The sequence below is a fragment of the Sorex fumeus genome, unplaced genomic scaffold, assembly GCF_029834395.1.
Source record: "Sorex fumeus unplaced genomic scaffold, SorFum_2.1 ptg000035l, whole genome shotgun sequence".
In the NCBI taxonomy this organism is placed as follows: domain Eukaryota; kingdom Metazoa; phylum Chordata; class Mammalia; order Eulipotyphla; family Soricidae; genus Sorex; species Sorex fumeus.
The window spans coordinates 2,465,446-2,483,912 of NW_026606092.1; the positions used below are offsets into that span (position 1 = coordinate 2,465,446).

At 42.3% G+C, this 18,467-nt stretch overlaps 1 protein-coding gene across 1 annotated transcript; it reads left to right on the plus strand.

The window, feature by feature from the left end:
- The first annotated feature begins 11,438 nt into the window (after positions 1 to 11,438).
- Positions 11,439 to 11,815, plus strand: LOC130026909 (elongin-B-like). The gene has a single exon (XM_056117645.1). The coding sequence runs from the start codon at positions 11,442 to 11,444 to the stop codon at positions 11,790 to 11,792; it is 351 nt and encodes a 116-aa protein (XP_055973620.1). The 5' UTR covers positions 11,439 to 11,441; the 3' UTR covers positions 11,793 to 11,815.
- The last annotated feature ends 6,652 nt before the right edge of the window (positions 11,816 to 18,467 follow it).

Here is an 18,467-nt window from a genome sequence, read left to right on the forward strand (position 1 = left end):
GACTCTTAGCAGACAAGAATGTCCTGACATGGCACCAGGCTATCCTCACTCGGGTAAATCGAAGGGGGGTGGGTTGAGTTTCCCTTCCCACCACAGCAGAACCCTGGCAGCTGAAAACTTCCAGAACCCAACTGCACAGTCATGCTCAAGATCACTCTTCACAGGTTCAGACAATTCTCACCTATGAGGGAACCTAAAGAAAAACCCAAGTATGCAGGCCCTGTGATAGATCTCCAAATTTGCTCAGAAGGGTCCTGGGCCTGCTCCCCCCAGTTCCCCAGTTTTTCAGTAGCTTGGCAGTCACATCTAAAAACTGCCTCTGGTACCATGTAATCGCATCACTAGCCAAGATCGAGAGACTCGGAAATAAAGCTCCTGAAGAGAGTGACACAGAACATACTGGAATGCTGTGAAAACTCTTACACTCTAGCCCACAAAAATAGCACACATTTGTTTGGATTTAACATAGCACTGTAGCACTGTCCTCCCATTGTTCATCCATTTGCTCAAGGGGGCACCAGTACTGTCTCCATTGTGAGACTTAATGTAACCTTTATTGGCATATTGAATACGACATGGAGAGCTTGCCAGGCTCTGTCATCTCAGTGGGATACTCCCCAGGCCCTCTGAGAGGGACAGAGGAATCTAACCTGGGTAGCCACAAGCAAGGCAAATGCCCTACCCACTGCGCTATAGCTCTAGGTTTAACATACATGCTTATAATATATTATACAAGGGCTTAAATGGTTCTAGGATGAAATACAGCAATCTTAACACAGTTTTCTCTTTTGGTGGTGGGAAGGTGTTTGAATATTATCTGTAATGAACTACTGTGAACAACTTTAAAAAATTTACTACCCTTAGGTGTCAGCCTCATGTTATGTTGTTTTATACTCCACAAATGAGTGCAGTCCTTCTATGTCTGTCCGTAGTGGGAAGCCTGCCTCATGAGCAAAGGGAGAAGGTAGCTGGAATAGAGAAGTGATCACTAAGAAAATGATGGATTGAGGAACCGATCGGGATGGGAGATGTGTGCTGAAAGTAGATAATGGACCAAACATGTTAACCTCTCAGTATCTGCATTGCAAACCATAATGCTCAAAAGTAGAGAGAGAGTATGGGGAATATTTTCTGCCATGGTGTCATGGAGAGGGTTGGAAAGGGGGGTATATCATGGATATTGGTGGTGGAGAATATGCACTGGTGTAGGAGTGGGTGTCTGATCATTGTGTGATTGTAACCCAGACATGAAAGCTTGTAACTATCTCACGGTGTTTCAATAGTTTTTTTAAAAAAGAAAAAAATTAAATAGATTTTAAAAATGACTCTTAGCAGATAAAATTTCTTTATAACAATTGCTTTTCCCCCTAAAATCACTTTTAATGATGATAAGTGAATACTCTACACATAGAAAAGTAAAATAGTAAAACAAACAAATGCACGAATGTGGAAATTCAAAGATGAGAACATAGTTTAGACATACTCTAGCAATATTTTCAATGTTCTTATCTGAGAACCTTATTTTAAAAGTGATGAGAAATTATTTTTAGATATCATTTAATAAGTCAATAAAGGTATTGCTTAGTGCATGTGGAAAAACAATCATTCTTTAACCACATTTTATATTTATTAGCTGTTCTGGTGAAATTGCAGATGCAAGTTATTGTTTGATTAACAAGTCATATAAAATGTCATTGCCAGATTCACGTCTCTCCAAAATAAACATGCAGGCTAGACTCATGTTCCTTGCTCTACTACAAATACTTGACCTGTTACCAATTAAGAGCTAAATTCTACCTTTGTTTTGGTTTTGTTTTAGCTCACATCCTTCAGTGCTCAGGGCTTACTTCTGACTCTGAGCTCAGGGATCACTCCTGGCAGTAATTGGGGGTCCATAAATGATGCGATGGATCAAACCTGAGTCCTTATGAGCAATGCAAAAAAAAAAAAAAGAACAAAAACCTGCCACTGTTCTATAGAACCTCCCCTTTTAATTTGATATTTGGGCCAAAATCTTTATTGATTAACCTTAAAGGGACTTCGACTACAGTTTAAAAAGCCTTCGTGTACCAATAATGTTTTACTGGCTAGCACCCGACACAGTCTCTCTATCCAAAACACAGACTTGAAACAAGTCTTGAGAAGTGATGTTGGTGTATACCGGGCTGCTGGTGGCTTGAGGGCGCTCTGGCACTTTGAAAACCTCTGCTCAGACAGACCTCTCCCACCCGCCCTGGTGACACTGCCGTGGGTTTGTGGAGAGAGCCGAAAACCTTTCAGTTTTGAGACATAATTAAGCCTTTTTGAATTGGTCCCCTCTGACACCACTGTGAGGACTTTATAAGGCTCTTTGGGTTAAATTGTCTAAGAGCTGCTTATCATAAGCATTCTTACCCCAGGTGTAGTTTCTCTAAATGCCCTGGATCTAATTGTGGAGTCATCAGCTTTTCCATGTTAAAGAAATGATGTTTGGTATTGGTGACTGGGAACAATGAAGGTTTTGAAGAGAATTGAAGAATTGATTATCAAATATCTACTAGAAACAAGCCCTACACTAAACAGTTGGTGCTATGTATCACTTTAATTACAAGAATCTTACAATCTGCATCATGTTATGCTCCCTTTGTGCACGTGAATAAACAACAGTTTATGAAAATTCATACTAAATAATAGCTCTTTTTCAGTAATTTACTCAAGAAAAAAATATACTTCTGGGGTCTGAGAGATAGGAGAACAGCTAAGCCTCATACTTAGCAGATTCAATTCCCTGCTCTACATGGTTCTCTGAGCACTATGGAGAACAGTTGCAGGGACCCCAAGTATAGGATAACATTGGTTTGTGATTTCTCTTCTGCCACAAGGAGCTTAGGTTTACTGAGTACCTGTGACTGGTAAAGTCAAATTCCTCAGAAATCTCTGATTTTGTATTTATAAGTGAAATATTGTTTTTCTCCTTCCCTTATTTCCTTTGCATAGTTTATTTTGGAACAATGTTCTTTTTCTACGTTGAAGACAGTTAATGCTTTGTTTTCATAACTTGGGAGTTAATTGACTTAGAATAATATGTAAGCCTCAGTTGCCCCTAGTTGTTAGCACCCTAAAAGCAGGGTACCAACAAAGGGACTGAATCGACCCAGGGTACTCTGTCATTGAAATGGGCCAGACCAAGCGCAATAACACTTAACTATAAGTTAAGAGCACGGTCATGGACAAATTCTATCATGATCCAAAGAGAAACAACTGGACAAGGACATTGCTTGGGTTAGGAAGGTCTATCTGGCTGAGCACTATAGTCTGGGATCTATAGGAAGATATTCCTAGAAGAGCCACTCTATAAGCTTTATGTATCTCTTTGGGCTGGAGCGATAGCACAGCGGGTAGGGCGTTCGCCTTACACGCGGCCAACATGGCCAACCCGAGTTCGATTCCTCCGCCCCTCTCGGAGAGCCCGGCAAGCTACCGAGAGTATTCGATATGCCAGACACAGTAACAACAAAAGTCTCCAATGGAGACGTTACTGGGCCCGCTCGAGCAAATCGACGATCAACGGGAGGGCCTTTACCTTACCTTACCTTACTGTGTCCATACAAAATGACTAATACTAAGAAGTATAATTAAGATGAATTTTTAAATGATTGTTGTATTAAGGAAAGGAAAAACGCATCCAGGATGCCTTTGTATTATTTTAGGAGAGCTTCCCTCAGAAGGAAGGGCTTTAAATATGTTGATTTTTCTATCTGACCTAGGTATAGTTGCTACCCCCAATGCTTGGAGATTGGGTGCTAGATCAAGGTTGTGGAGAGACTAGCAAGGGGGACAGGAAGAGACAGAAAAGAGGGGCAGTGTGAGACTGGAATGGGGTGCTTAGTGAGACTGGAACAGACACATGGGGAGAATGCAATAAATAGCAACTGATCAACAACCAGCCTGGCGGCACTGTTCTCTCCTTCACACACCTGTTGGCTTTGGAGAAGCAGCACATGGCCACTAAACGCAGGTGGCGGGTGAGAGAGACCATACCACTGCATCGCTCATTAATTTATTTTGTGATTACACACTAAGAACAACCCCAGTGGCCAGGCATTCCAACTTCATAGAGTCCAAGAGGCACAGCATCCAGGGATAGCCTGCTCACCCCCATCTCTTGCTGTGAATCATCATCTAATTGATAATGAATTACTCATAGTGGCACAGAATTCCTAAACACTACTTGGGAGCCTCCCACCCAACCCCCTTAATCACTTAACTTACTCACTTAACTTCCCTTCAGTCATCAATTTGCTCGAGCGGGCACCAGTAACGTCTCCATTCGTCCCTGTCGAGTGCCAGTGTAGCCCAATGGCATCAGTTCTGGCTCTGGGAACATGAAGAACCTCAAACCGATTGTTTATGATCTTGATGAAGAAGTCTGATCATCTGGTAGGTGGGCGGCCACACGGTCTTTTGACATCCCGTGGGATCCAGTCGGTAACAGCTCTAGTCCAGCAGTCGTCTTTAAATCTTATTATGTGACCAGCCCATCTGAGTTTTGACACCTTGGCAAACAAGACAGTGTCCCTGATTCTTGATCGTTGACGGATGTTGGAACTCCTGATTCTTTCTCTCATTTGAGTGAAACGTGATATTCCAAGCATAGCTCTTTCAATTCCTCTTTGGGAGACCTGAATAGCATTCTCATCCTGTTTACATAGGGCCCAGGTCTCTGAGGCATATGTTAATGCAGGAAGAACAGTGGAATCAAAGAGATGTGCCCGGAGCCAGAGGTTCTTCGTCCTCTTAGCTATTTCTTCGACACTCTTGAAGGCGATCCAAGCCCCTCTCTTTCTCCTGCTCAGCTCGGGTGCCAGGTCATTTGTCATTTTGACTTCTCGACCTAGGTACACATAACTGTTGCATTCGGAGATGGTCTTCCGTTGAGAGCGAGTGGGGCGTCAGGAACGAGGCTGTTTCTCATAAACATTGTCTTCGTAAGATTCAGCTGTAGTCCTACCTTTCCACACTCACGGTCAAAGTCGGCCAGCATTTGTGCCGCTTGGCTGATGTTTGGTGTTATTAAAACAATGTCATCAGCAAAGCAGAGGTGGTGTAGTTGCAGACCATCAATCTTCACTCCCATTCCTTCCCATTCCAGTCATCGCATGATGTCCTCAAGGGTGGCACTGAAGAGTTTCGGTGAAATGGTATCACCCTGCCGAACCCCTCTCTTGACATCAATGATTACTTCTTTGTAGAATGGTGAGATCCTGGTACTGAATCTGCAATACAGCTCATGGAGGATCTTGATATATTGGGCTTGAATGCCCTGATTGGCTAGGGCTTCAATGACCGCTCCGTCTCAACAGAATAAAAGGCCTTCTTTAAATCAATGAACGTTAGACAGAGTGGCATCTTGAACTCCCGAGAAACCTCAATGAGCTTGGTTATCATGTGGATATGGTCGATGGTGCTGAATCCTTTGCGGAACCCGGCTTGCTCGCATGGTTGTCCTTCATCTAGTGTTTTGCCAATCCTATTTAGGATGACTCGAGTGAACAACTTGTAGATGACAGACATTAGGCAGGGAGATAGTTGCCAATGTCATGGATGTCTCCCTTCTTGAACAGTAGTACAGTCCTGCTGGATTTCCATTGAGACGGAACTTTGCATTCAGACAGGTAGCGTGTGAAGAGCCAAGCCAGTGTATTGATGTGTACTGATGGCAGGTTCTTCAGTTGTTCAGGTCTGACCTTGTCTGGGCTGCGTGCTGTTCATTTCTTTACCGACAAAATGGCATGTCAGATTTCGGAAGGGAGAACATTGGGAACGACATATTCATCCTGTGGAATTTGTTATGTTGGCAAGTGGACATGGCTATCAAAGAGATTTGTGTAGAAGTCATGTATAATCTTCTCCATTGCCGTTCTGGAGGATTTGATGGATCCATCAGGACATCGGAGGGCAGTCATCTTGGTCTTGTAGTTGGTGAAGGACAGGCGGGCATTACGAATACTTTTCCCGGCTTCTGCCGCATCTACCAGCACTTCTCTCTTTGAGGTCTTCCTTGATCGCATCTCTGCACTGCTTTGCGAACTCGGACGTTAACTTGCGGTTGCCTGAGGCATGCACCAATAAGCTCAAGAGTTTTCGAAGACAGGCGTTTTTTTGTGGCTATCTCTCTCTTGGTGTTCCTCGCACAATCATGGAGGTACTGAACCGGTCGATCGTATTCCTCATCAATGTTGTCAACAATGGCATGTTCCCATGTTTCTGCAATAGTGCCAAAGAGCTCCCAGTTGGTGGTCATTCTGGGAGTTCTCTTTTTGAACTTTGCAGCCCTTTCTCCCCGCTCTGTGAAGTAGAATTTTGCACGAAGGAGACGATGGTCCGATCCCGTTCGGAATTTTGGGACAACAGCGACATTGGTCAGGCAAAACCATCGATTGAATATGATGTGGTCTATTTCGTTGTGGAATAGTTCACCAGGAGACTCCCATGTCCAACATTTAGATTCTGCCTCCTGAACTGTGAGTTACCATGGATGGTCTTGGTCGACATGATGAACTCAGACAGTCTCTCACCCTGTTCGTTCCATTCTAGGCCATGGGTCCCGATGTGAAGTTCTTCAGCTGATCTTCTTGGTCCTATCTTGGCATTGAAATTACCCACAATGATCTTGTATAAGGTTTGGTCTTCTTTATAGAACTTCTCCAGATCCATGTAGAACTTCTCGATTTCTCTTTCATCATAACACTACCTCCACTACCCAGCCGCCGCCACACTCCAGGACGCTTTCCGGATCTGCATGTCAGCTCTGGCCGAGACTCACGCATGACTGGAGACCTAACCCACTAATCCCCAATTTATTTGTGCAGGATATTAGGTATTCTTCTGGTGGTGAAGTGTGGTGACTACACATTGTAACTCTAGACATTAAAGCTAATGTGAACATGTTAACTGCAACAGTGATTTTTCAAAATAATAATACGTTGAAAAGATATTATAGAGGCTAAGGTGCTTACATTACACAAAATGACCCTGGTTTAATTTCCAGAACAACATATGGTCCCTTGAGTGTCTCTGGGAATGATCTCTGAGCATAGACCCAGGAGTAAGCCCAGAGCACTGCCACAATGTCGCTTAAATTTCTCCTCGCCAAACAATAATAATAAAATCAAAATCACTTGATCACTTGACTTCCCGTTAATCAGCGATTTGCTAGAGCAGGCCCCAGTAACGTCTCCATTTGTCCCTGTTGCGTGCTAGTGTAGCCCAATGGTGTCTGTTCATTCTAGGAACGCGAAGAGCCTCAAATCGATCATTCATGATCTTGATGAAGAAGTTTGACCGTCTGGTAGATGGGCGGCTACTTAGTCTTTTGGTGTTCCATAGAATCCAGTTGGTAATAGCTCTAGTCCAGCGGTCATCTCTAAATCTCATTACGTGTCCAGCTCATCTGAATTTTGATGCCTTGGCAAACGATACAGCATCCCTGATTCTTGACCGTCGATGGAGGTCGGAACTCCGGATTCTTTGTCTCATTTGAGTAAAACGTGATACTCCAAGCATAGCTCTTTCAATTCCTCTTTGGGAGACCCAAATAACGTTCTCATCCTGCTTGCATAGGGCCCAGGTCTCTGAGGCATATGTTAATGCAGGAAGAACAGTGGAATCAAAGAGATGTGCCTGGAGCCAGAGGTTCTTCGTCCTCTTAGCTATTTCTTATTGCCATACCATATTTGATAGGGTTCAAATATGGTTTGAACCATGGGAACACCTATAAGGGTGATTGGAGGCGGCCTCAAAAGCCTCTATCCCTCTCGGAGAGCCTAGCGAACTACCGAGAGTATTCCGCCCACACAGCAGAGCCTCACAAGCTATTCATTGTGTATTCGATATGCCAAAACCAGTAATTAATTAAAATCAAAATACAGTTTCTCAATAAGGAAAAAAATGTTTCATGCAAATGTCTATGTGCAAACATTTGTAGCAGTTTCACCTAAGGAATTGATAAACTGAATGGTGCATGAATATGGTACATGAATATAATGGCATTCTTCTCTGCAATCAACTGAAAATATTACTGACATAACAAGGATGAATCTCAGCTAAATTGTGTTATGTGAAAGAAGCTACTTTCCAAAGACTATAGGTAGTCTATTGTATGCATGATTATTTTTTAAAAGGTTAAACCTGTAGTTTCCTGGAGTTGAAAGTTGAAAAAGAGGCAGACTACAAAGGGTAGCATGAAAAGACTTGGGGAGAGATTCATCAAAATTTACTGCAATGTATTCCACAGGGCTGGAATGATAGCACAGCGGGTAGGGCATTTGCCTTGCATGCAGCCAACATGGCCAACCCAAGTTCGATTCTTCCGCCCCTCTCGAAGAGGCCGGCAAGCTACCAAGAGTATCTTGCCCACATGGCAAAGTCTGGCAAGCTACCCGTGACGTATTCAATATGCCAAACACAGTAACAATTGTCACAATGGAGATGTTACTGGGCCAGCTCGAGCAAACCAATGAATAATGGGAGGACAGTGACAGTGACAGTATTCCACAGGGAATTAATTTGACAGTATGCAAGTTACAAATAAATACAATCTTTTTAAGTTTATGATATGATTCTCTTTTGATTTGTTCTTATTATTCCCAACATGGGCTGGAGCGATAGCACAATGGGTAGGGTGTTTGCCTTGCATGCGGCCGACCCGGGGGACTCGGGTTCGATTCCTCCACCCCCTCTCAGAGAACCCGGCAAGCTACGGAGAGTGTCTCCCCTGCACAGCGAAGCCTAGCAATTTACCCGTGACATATTTGATATGCCAAACACAGTAACAAGTGTCACAATGGAGACACTACTGGAACCACTCAAGCAAATCGATGAACAACGGGAGGACAGTGACAGCGACAGTAATTCCCAACATTGTATTAAAAGTGGACATCCTTGTCTTCTTTTTGATTTTAGAGAGAAAACATCAGTTTTTGCCAATGAATATAATAGTGGTTGTAATTTGTCATAGAAATAGTCCTTATTCTGCTAGAGTATTCTTTCTTTAGTCATTTTTGAGTGTCTTTATTTTTTTGGCAGAGGGGGTCTTTTTGGGTCACACCCAGTGATACTCAGGAGTTACTACTGGCTCTGGACTCAGGAATTAATCCTGGCGATTCTTGGGAGACCATGTGAGATGCCAGGGATCAAACTTGGGTCTGCCACTTGCAAGGCAAATGCCCAGTGCTCTGTACTGTTGCTCTGTCCCCATTTTTGCGTGTTTTTATGATTAGAAGAAATGTTGTGTCAGGCCATACACTTTTTCTGTATCAATTGACTCATGTAACTATTGTTTTTATTCCTGATATGTTGTAGCAATTTGTTGATATATGCATACTGAACCATCCTGTTACCCTTTTAAATTTTGTAAAACAATTTGAGTAAGACATACATTATTCATTCTCTAACAGTTTGGAAAAATTTACCAATGAAGGCTTTCATTCAGGGCTCTTGTTTCTGGAGAATCCTATGATAATCATTTCAATTTGTTTATTATTTTTGTGTTTTTGTTTTTGCTTTTTTTGGGGGGGTCACACCCAGCAAAGCATAGGATTACTCCTGGCTTTGCACTCAGGAATTGCTCCTGGCGGTGCTCGGGGGACCTATGGGATGCTGGGAATCAAACCTGGGTCAGCTGAGTATAAGGCAAATGCCCTACCTGCTCCAGACCCTCAATCTTGTTCATTGTTATAGGAGTGTTCAGGTTTCATACTGTTTTGTGCTTCTCTTCTGAAATGTTACATGTTTCTGAGAACTTTTTCTTTTCTTGCTATGCTTCAGAATTTGTCACCACTTAGTTGTTTATAATAGTTTTATTATCACCCATCTTTCTATTGTATTAGTTTTGGTTTCTTTTGTATTTCTGATTTTACTTATTTTTTATTTTATCTCTATTCTTTGTGAACTAGATAAAAAATTGTCTATTTTGTTAAGAAGCAGTTCTTCTTTTCAACAGTATTTTCAATATCTTTTTATTTATATTTGTTAATTTTGATTTATTTTCATTTGACTTTTGCCTTTGCTTTTTCTCCTTTTCCTAGTTTATTTAGATGCAAATGTAGATTTTTATATTTGTGATTCTTATTTTTTGATAGGAAAACAAGATAGGATGATCCAATTTATTTCGCTTCTGAGTATGTACTGATGAAAGTAGAAAAAATAATGCTCTTCTATATTCATTGCAGCTAAATTTACAATAACCAAAATTGAAAGTAACCTGTGTGCACATCAGCCAATGAATCAAAATGTTACACACATATATACAGAATGTACAAATTACTATACACAGTGGAGTATTATTCAGTTGTTGAAAAGATAAAATTCTGTCATTTGCAAAAGCATGAATAGATTTAGATGATTATGTTTAATATAACAAACCAAATGGAGAAAGACAAACAAATGATTTTGTGCATATGTAATATATGTATGCATGTATGTGTATAAAATAGATGAACTAAACAATCCCACAGAAATAAAATTTTAAACTCTAAATAAGGTCAATTGGCAGGTTTAGAAGGGAAGTGAGCAAGAGGAAAGTTAAATTGCAACAAAGCAGACAACTGTAGAGGATGGAATTGGAATTTTAGTGGTAAAATTAATGTAGGATATAAGCATGTTTATTTTCAATGATGCACATCTGAAACTTATTTTAAAATGTTGAGGTGCAATGTTATTCAAAAAAAGTTTTAGAAATATATAAAAATTAATTAAAAGGCAAACTATATCTCTAGTTGGGTAGTTAAATTTTATATGCTCTTTCCAGAGAATAAAAAATGGGATGAAAAATATCTTGAAATAATTTTTTAGTTCAGGGCTTTACGACAAGTTGCACCTGAACTATTTTCAGTGGATTTGTTTTAAATGTTTAATAAGCATTAGAGTCTGAAGGAAAATATTTCATTTTATTATTTTTATGTTATGCCAAATTTTGCTCCTACATGTGCATATATTGGTGTAGGTATGTTTTTTTCTTAGCAACTTCCTTTTGAAGAGAATTAACTTTTAGTTCAATGAACAGAGTCTTACTTTCCCTCAGCTTATTATGAAATTGGATAGAAATGAATGAGTTCAAATGTAGGTGAATCCCCCATCTCCCCCCACGCCCCACCACACACACACACACACACACACACACACACACACATCCACACCCTAAGTTTTGAGGTCAATTCCCACATAAAATTGACTGGTCTTTTATCCAAAATTGCAGGTGGGGTGTACTAAGGTGATCTCATGCTCATAAAGGTGGATCACCATTCACTAACACAGATGTTAAAAGAGAATTCAGTCATAGATCTGCTAATCTCATTCTGTCCCCATTAGCCGGGCCGGGGCCGGGTCGGGGGCGCGGAGGGCCGCTGGGGGACCGGGGCCGCCCACGGCCCCGCGCTCACGCCGGCCCGCCGCCCCAGGACATGTTCCTCATGATCCGACGCCACAAGACCACCATCTTCACAGACGACAAGGAGTCGAGCACCGTGTTCGAGCTGAAGCGCATCGTCGAAGGCATCCTCAAGCGGCCGCCCGACGAGCAGCGGCTGTACAAGGACGACCAGCTCCTGGACGACGGCAAGACGCTGGGGGAGTGTGGCTTCACCAGTAAGACAGCGCGGCCTCAGGCCCCAGCCACAGTGGGGCTCGCGTTCCGGGCAGATGAAGCTTTTGAGGCCCTGCGCATTGAACCGTTCTCCAGCCCACCTGAGCTGCCAGATGTGATGAAGCCCCAGGACTCAGAAAGCAGCGTCAACGAACAAGCAGTGCAGTGAGGGCCCTACGCCCCCCCCCCCCCACCGCGTCCCCCCAATAAAAGATTTGGGTGTCTGCCAGAAAAAAAAAGAATGTTCAGTATATGTTCACACAGCTGTGAACTGAAACTTGCAGACCTTTTTTGCAGTACCTTGCTTGAAATTGTGGTTGATGAGATCACACTTAGAATTTTGAGTCCTAGTAAACATTAGAAAATGAACATTCAAATCCAGAAAACAAATACCTCCCATTTCAATCACACCACTAACTTACATAGTTCTTGATAATTATTGGGTTGTCAGTAGATAGTTAAGTAATGAGTAAAACTAAACATTTTGGTCAATGATACATATGACTTTTCCCAGATTCACTACATTTTTTTCTATCGTATGTAAATCATATATACTCATTCCTTCATAGGACAGTAATATAAAAATAATATTGCTGCAATATACCAATTTTCTAAAATATAATATTAAATCTGAGGTGAGAATTCTGATATTATAACCAACTCAGTTATAGACGTATTCTTTGAGTCTATTTTATTTAAACTTATTTTAATAGATTATATAAAAATCTATGTTTATTTTGGATCTCAAGGTATCCAACAGGTGAACATCACAGAATAAGTTTACTGAGACATAATGTGTTTCAAAGAAAATGAAAAAAAGGCACCATCAGATTTTGGACACTTTATTTCATAGCCCTCAAGCTTTTCTTTGTAGTAGAATCCTTGTTTCAACTTGGGTGGGGAGGAGAGAGGGAGAGAAAATGATTCAGACCAAGAATAATACTTTAATTTTTTATAAATGCCATGTCTAAGTTTTTCTTTTATGGTGCTTATTTCTCAACATCCTGATCCACCCACTGTCTATCCACTACTCAATTTAGATTCCTTTCGAGGGCTAGTTGGTTCAGTGCTTGAAATTATTTAAGAGATGAAGGCTTAAGAATAAAAATTAAAATGACCACAGTGCACCTTGGGATAAATCCACTCAGAGAAGGGTGGCTGCCATGAGTGTTAGAAATTATTGGTTATGTCTTTTTCTTGAGTTTCTACTGATTGGAAGAAACGAAATCTGCATATTATTTAAAATAGACTATTCAAAAATGTTACTGTTTCTATTATGTTTGTATTATTTTAACTGAAAATTAAAAAAGCAATATTTGAAGTTGGTAATTTCAGTTTGAAATAACAAGGCTCATCAGCTTAAATCCAGAAAAAAAAAGACAATAAAAGAACATTGTCTTTTATAAGGGAAACGGATTATGGTAGTATTAATAATTATGGTCATAGAAATACCAATAATTGCAATACGTTCTCCCTTCTTGAGTACTTATTATAGGCATGTGTTTGCTAGCATAGTACTCATGGTGAATAATTTATACCAAAAGATAAATGAATTAAAATGAATCTCCCAAAATTCTGTATGGACAAACACTCTCACTATCACCATAGCAACAACAGGTACTTTTCTTCTTTACCCAGTGCAAGCCTTCTAAGTGTGGCATGCTAAGGGTACCACCCTTTTAAGTGTGATATGTTGCAGTCTCAAAAGATGAAGCAAAGCAGCACAATGGGTTTCTTTGAGAAATGCTCATGGTGACCAGGAGTATCCAGGTGGTACTTAGACTCTACAAAATGTAGGGAAAGAGATGGGGTCAAGTGGTAGAGCAGATGCTTAGCATGTTCGAGGTTCTGGGCCTGATCACAGGAATCTCCTGGTCCCCGACCTGAACACCAATGAATGTGATTATTGTGATTCTAGAGGCCCCTGAGAACTTAGTTTGAGCACCACCCTGAGTGGCCTCCTGCTCCCCCACAAAAAAAATCAGTGTTATCAGTGAGTCATTTGAACTTATTCCCCTATTCTGTTAATTCCTACGGACAGGGAAAGTTCTGGAAAGTATCATGACTGGAGCACTGCAGGACTGTATGGAATATGTGACAGACTGGGCTTCCTCTCTGTTGTCACTAAGGTTAAGCAGCAGTGAGAGTGGAAGCTGTGATAGGGAGGCACTGACCCTCAAGGAAGATTGTCTGTACCTACAGAAGGATTGAAAACTTTCTTTTCAGTAAGACTTAAAAGGCTCAAAAAATAATCAGAAAATAAAGAGCATAAAATAGTGATTTTTTTTTGTAAAAGGCATCCTATAAATTAGAAACTCATGCCATAAACAGGGTACTCGGAGTCTACTCCTGGTACTGGTGAAGGACCATGTGGTCCTAGGAATTAAACCCAGGACTCCTGCACACTTTGTTTCACTCCTTTGTGCCATCCCCTGGCCTTCTTACAGATGATATATCCAAGAAGAGTAGTGCTCTCTGCATATATTTGTTGAATAAATTATACCAGTTCTAAACTAATCAGGGGCCAGCTGTGAAAACTGCATTTTTTTATATTTGCTTTTCTTAGTTACAAATTTATAGATATTATTCTCCAATTTAGTGCCTTTCATTAGGCTTAAAAGAAACCAGAGATAAATATAATACAATTTGTTTGTGAAACATAAAAATACAATTCTCCCAACACGTTTCATCTACTTGTATTTTGGATAGGCCAGGGGTACTATATACAGTCAGAATTTTTTGCTTAAGGTTTTAAGTTTCTGAATAATCACCTTAGATTTTGTTCAAAAAAGAAATTTTGATCCAGTGTTTGGCATTATGATCTGGATAGTAAAGATGAGAAAGCTATGCTCTCCTGGAAAAGTGAATAATCTGGTATTTGGTGGGCACAGGGCTGGATAGTCATTCTTCTCCTCTATTGTTTTTATAAATTTCCTTTCTAAATGGACTTTCTTTCAATTATAAGAAAAGTATAATTATTCATGAAAATCATCTTTGTGAGATTCAGCTGTAGTCTGACATTTCCACACTCATGGTCAAAGTCGGCCAGATTTTGTGCTGCTTGGCTAATGTTTGGTGTTATTAGAACGATGTCATCAGAAAAGCAGAGGTGGTGTAGTTGCCAACCCTCTATCTTCACTCCCATTCCTTCCCATTCCAGTCCTTGCATGATGTTCTCAAGGGTGGCACTGAAGAGTTTCGGTGAAATGGTATCACCCTGCCAAACCCCTCTCTTGACATGGATGATCACTTCTTTGTAGAATGGTGAGATCCTGGTAGTGAATCTGTAATACAGCTAATGGAGGATCCTAATGTATTGAGTTTGAACGCCCTCTTTGGCTAGGGCTTCGATGACTTCTTCAGTCTCAACAGAATCAAAGGCCTTCTTTATAACAATGAACATTAGACAGAGCGGCATCTTGAACTCCCCAGTAACCTCAATAAGATTGGTTATCGGAGGATCTATCGTGCTGAATCCTTTTCAGAACCCAGCTTGTTTGCATGGTTGTCCTTCACCTAGTGTTCTGCCAATCCTGTTCAGGATGATTCGAGTGAGCAGCTTGTAGATAACAGACAACAGGCAGTTCATGCAATAGTTGCCGATGTCATGAATGTCTCCCTTCTTGTACATCAGAACGGTCCTGCTGGTTTTCCATTGGGACAGAAACTTGCATTCAGACAGGTAGCATGTGAAGAGCCGAGACAGTGTATTGATGAGTACTGATGGCAGATTCTTTCGGTATTTGGTTCTGACCTTGTCTAGGCCAGGTGCAATTCACTTCTTTACCGGCGAAATTGCGAGTCTGATTTCACAAGGGAGATCATTGGGAACAACATATCCATCCTGCTGAATTAGGTATGTGGGCAGGTGGACATGGCTATTTAAGAGATATGAGTAGAAATCATGGATAATCTTCTCCATTGCCCTTCTGGAAGATGATAGATCCATCAGGACGTTGGAGTGAAGTCATCTTGATCTTGTAGTTGGCGAAGGACAGGCAGGTATTGTGAATGCTTGTCCTGACTTCTGCCGCTTCGGCCAGCACTGCTCTTTAAGATCTTCCTTTATTGCTTCTCTACACTACTTTGTGAGCTCAGATGTTAGCTTGTGGTTACCTGAGGCTTGCTGGTGAATGAGCTCGAGAGTTTCCGAAGACAGGCATCTTTTTTTTTTCCTTTTTTTTCCCTTTATTTTATTTTATTTTTTTTTTAAAGTTGTAGATTTACAATTTTTTGTGCTTTGGTTTCAATTATACAATGATCAGATACCCATCCCTCCACCAGTGCCCATTTTCCACCACCATGGATAATATCCCTCCCACCCCCATCCCCCCATCCCCCCTGTCTCTGTGGCAGGGCAATCCCCTGTGTTCTCTCTCTCCTTTTGGGTGTTGTGGGAAGACAGGCATCTTTTTGTGGCTTTCTGTCTCCTGATGTTCCTCACACAATCATGCAAGTGCTGAACCAGTCGATCATATACTTCGTCAATGTTGTCAGTGATGGGATCTTCCCATATTGCTGCAATAGTTCCAAAGAACTCCCAGTTGATGGTCATTCTAAACTTTGCAGCCCTTCTCCCGGCCCTGTGAAGTAGAATTTTGCATGAAGATGACAGTGGAATTTTAGTTCATGAGAAACGGACTTGTTCCTGATGTTCCATTCGCTCTCAAAAGAATGAACATATCCGAATGCAGCAGTTATGTGTACGTAGGTCAAGAACTCAGCATGATGAGTGACCTGGCACCTGAGTTGCGCAGGAGGAAGAGAGCGGCATGGAACACCTTCAAGAGCATGGAAGAAATAACTAAGAGGACAAAGAACCTCCGGCTCTGGGCACATCTCTTCCACTCCACCATTCTCCCTGCATTCATTAACATATGCCTCAGAGATCTGGGCCCTATAAAAACAGAATGAGAATGCTATTTGGGTCTCCCAAAGAGGAATCAAAACAGCTATGCTTGGAGTATCACGTTTCATTCAAGTAAGAGAAGGAATCTGGAGCCCCAACCCCCGTTGATGATACAGAATCAGGGATGCTGTCTCATTTGCCAAGGCATCGAAAATCAGGATGGGCCAAACATGTAATGCGATTTGGAATGATTGCTGGACTAGAGCCGTTATCGACTGGATTTCATGGGTCGTCAAATAATCGCACGGCTGCCCACCTACAAGATGGTCAAACTTCTTCATAAGACCCTGTTTGAACAGGGCTCTTCGTGTTCCTGGAGCAAGCAGAAACCATTGGGCTACACTAGCACTAGACTTGTCTTGTTCTGTGGGTCTTCAGTTGTGCGTGGGTCTCGGCCGGAGCTGCCGCGCGGGTCTGGAAAGCATCCTGGAGTGTGGCAACGGCTGGGTAGTAGAAGTTGTGTCGAGAGTGGAAGTCTGCCAGTGGGGTATTTATCTGGGTAGGGTGGGTCTCCTGTGCACAATTCGATCCCTGGGTGGTTGATGGAAGCAGACAGGGCAGGGTAGGGTGGGGCTGCTGATTAGAATCCCTTTGTCACCTGTGGTGGTGGGAGCAAGCAGAGAAGCTCTGTCCCTGGGTCCGCCGAGCCTGGAGTCCAAGGTCTCAGAGAGTTCCGCTTATCTTGTTCTGTGGGTCTTCAGTTGTGCATGGGTCTCGGCCGGAGCTGCCGCGCGAGTCCGGAAAGCGTCCTGGAGTGTGGCGACGGCTGGGTAGTGGAAGTCAGTCTTCAACTGAAGACCTTGGACTCCAGGCTCGGCGGACCCAGGGACAGAGCTTCTCTGCTTGCTCCCACCACCACAGGTGACAAAGGGATTCTAATCAGGAGCCCCACCCTACCCTGCCCTGTCTGCTTCCATCAACCACCCAGGGATAGAATTGTGCACAGGAGACCCACCCTACCCAGATAAATACCCCACTGGCAGACTTCCACTCTCGACACAACTTCCACTACCCAGCCATCGCCACACTCCAGGACGCTTTCTGGACCCGCGCGGCCGCAAGCGGCTGCGCGACACATCATAAGACACTAAATACCCATCTTCTGGAATTGTCATACCATATTTGATAGGGTTCAAATATGGTAACACCTACAAGGGTGATTAGAGGTCACCCCAAAAGCCTCTACCCCTCTCGGAAAGACTGGCAAGCTACCGAGAGTATTCTGCCCGCACGGAAGAGCCTGGCAAGCTATCCGCTGTGTATTCGATATGCCAAAACCAGTAACTACAACTGGTCTCATTCACCTGACCCTGAAGGCTTCACTGACATGGCAGCACTGAGAAGGATGAGAAAGGAGAGGCCGACAAAATCTCAAGGCCGACCTAGGCTGCCACAACGAAGGAAGACAAAAATGATCGTCTGTACTTTCAATGCACGTACACTAGCATCAGATGCATCCATCGAGGACCCGATGGTACAAGCGCGAATGACCAAGTACGACATCATTGGTCTGACCGAGACAAGAAGGCACGAATCTCACAATGCCCTTTTCGAAACTGGAGAAGAATTGTTCCTCGGAACATGCGATAAAAGAGGTGTTGGACGCGTCGGTGTCCTTGTCAACACAAACTTGGCCAAGAGCATTGATTCATTCGAATGCCTAACAACCCGAATTGGACGTTTACATTTGAATAGATGTGGCTCACTGCCTGCAGTTTCTATCTTCGTTGTCTACGCACCAACATCTCATTATGATGAAAGAGAAATCGAGAAGTTCTACATGGAGCTAGAGAAGTTCTATAAAGAAGACCACACCTTCTACAAGATCATTGTGGGTGATTTTAATGCCAAGATAGGACCAAGAAGATCAGCTGAAGAACTTCACATCGGGACCATGGCCTAGAATGGAACGAACAGGGTGAGAGACTGTCAGAG

Excerpts from the sequence above, each read along its gene's own strand:
- LOC130026909 (XM_056117645.1), top strand. The coding sequence starts at position 11,442 with ATGTTCCTCATGATCCGACGCCACAAGACCACCATCTTCACAGACGAC.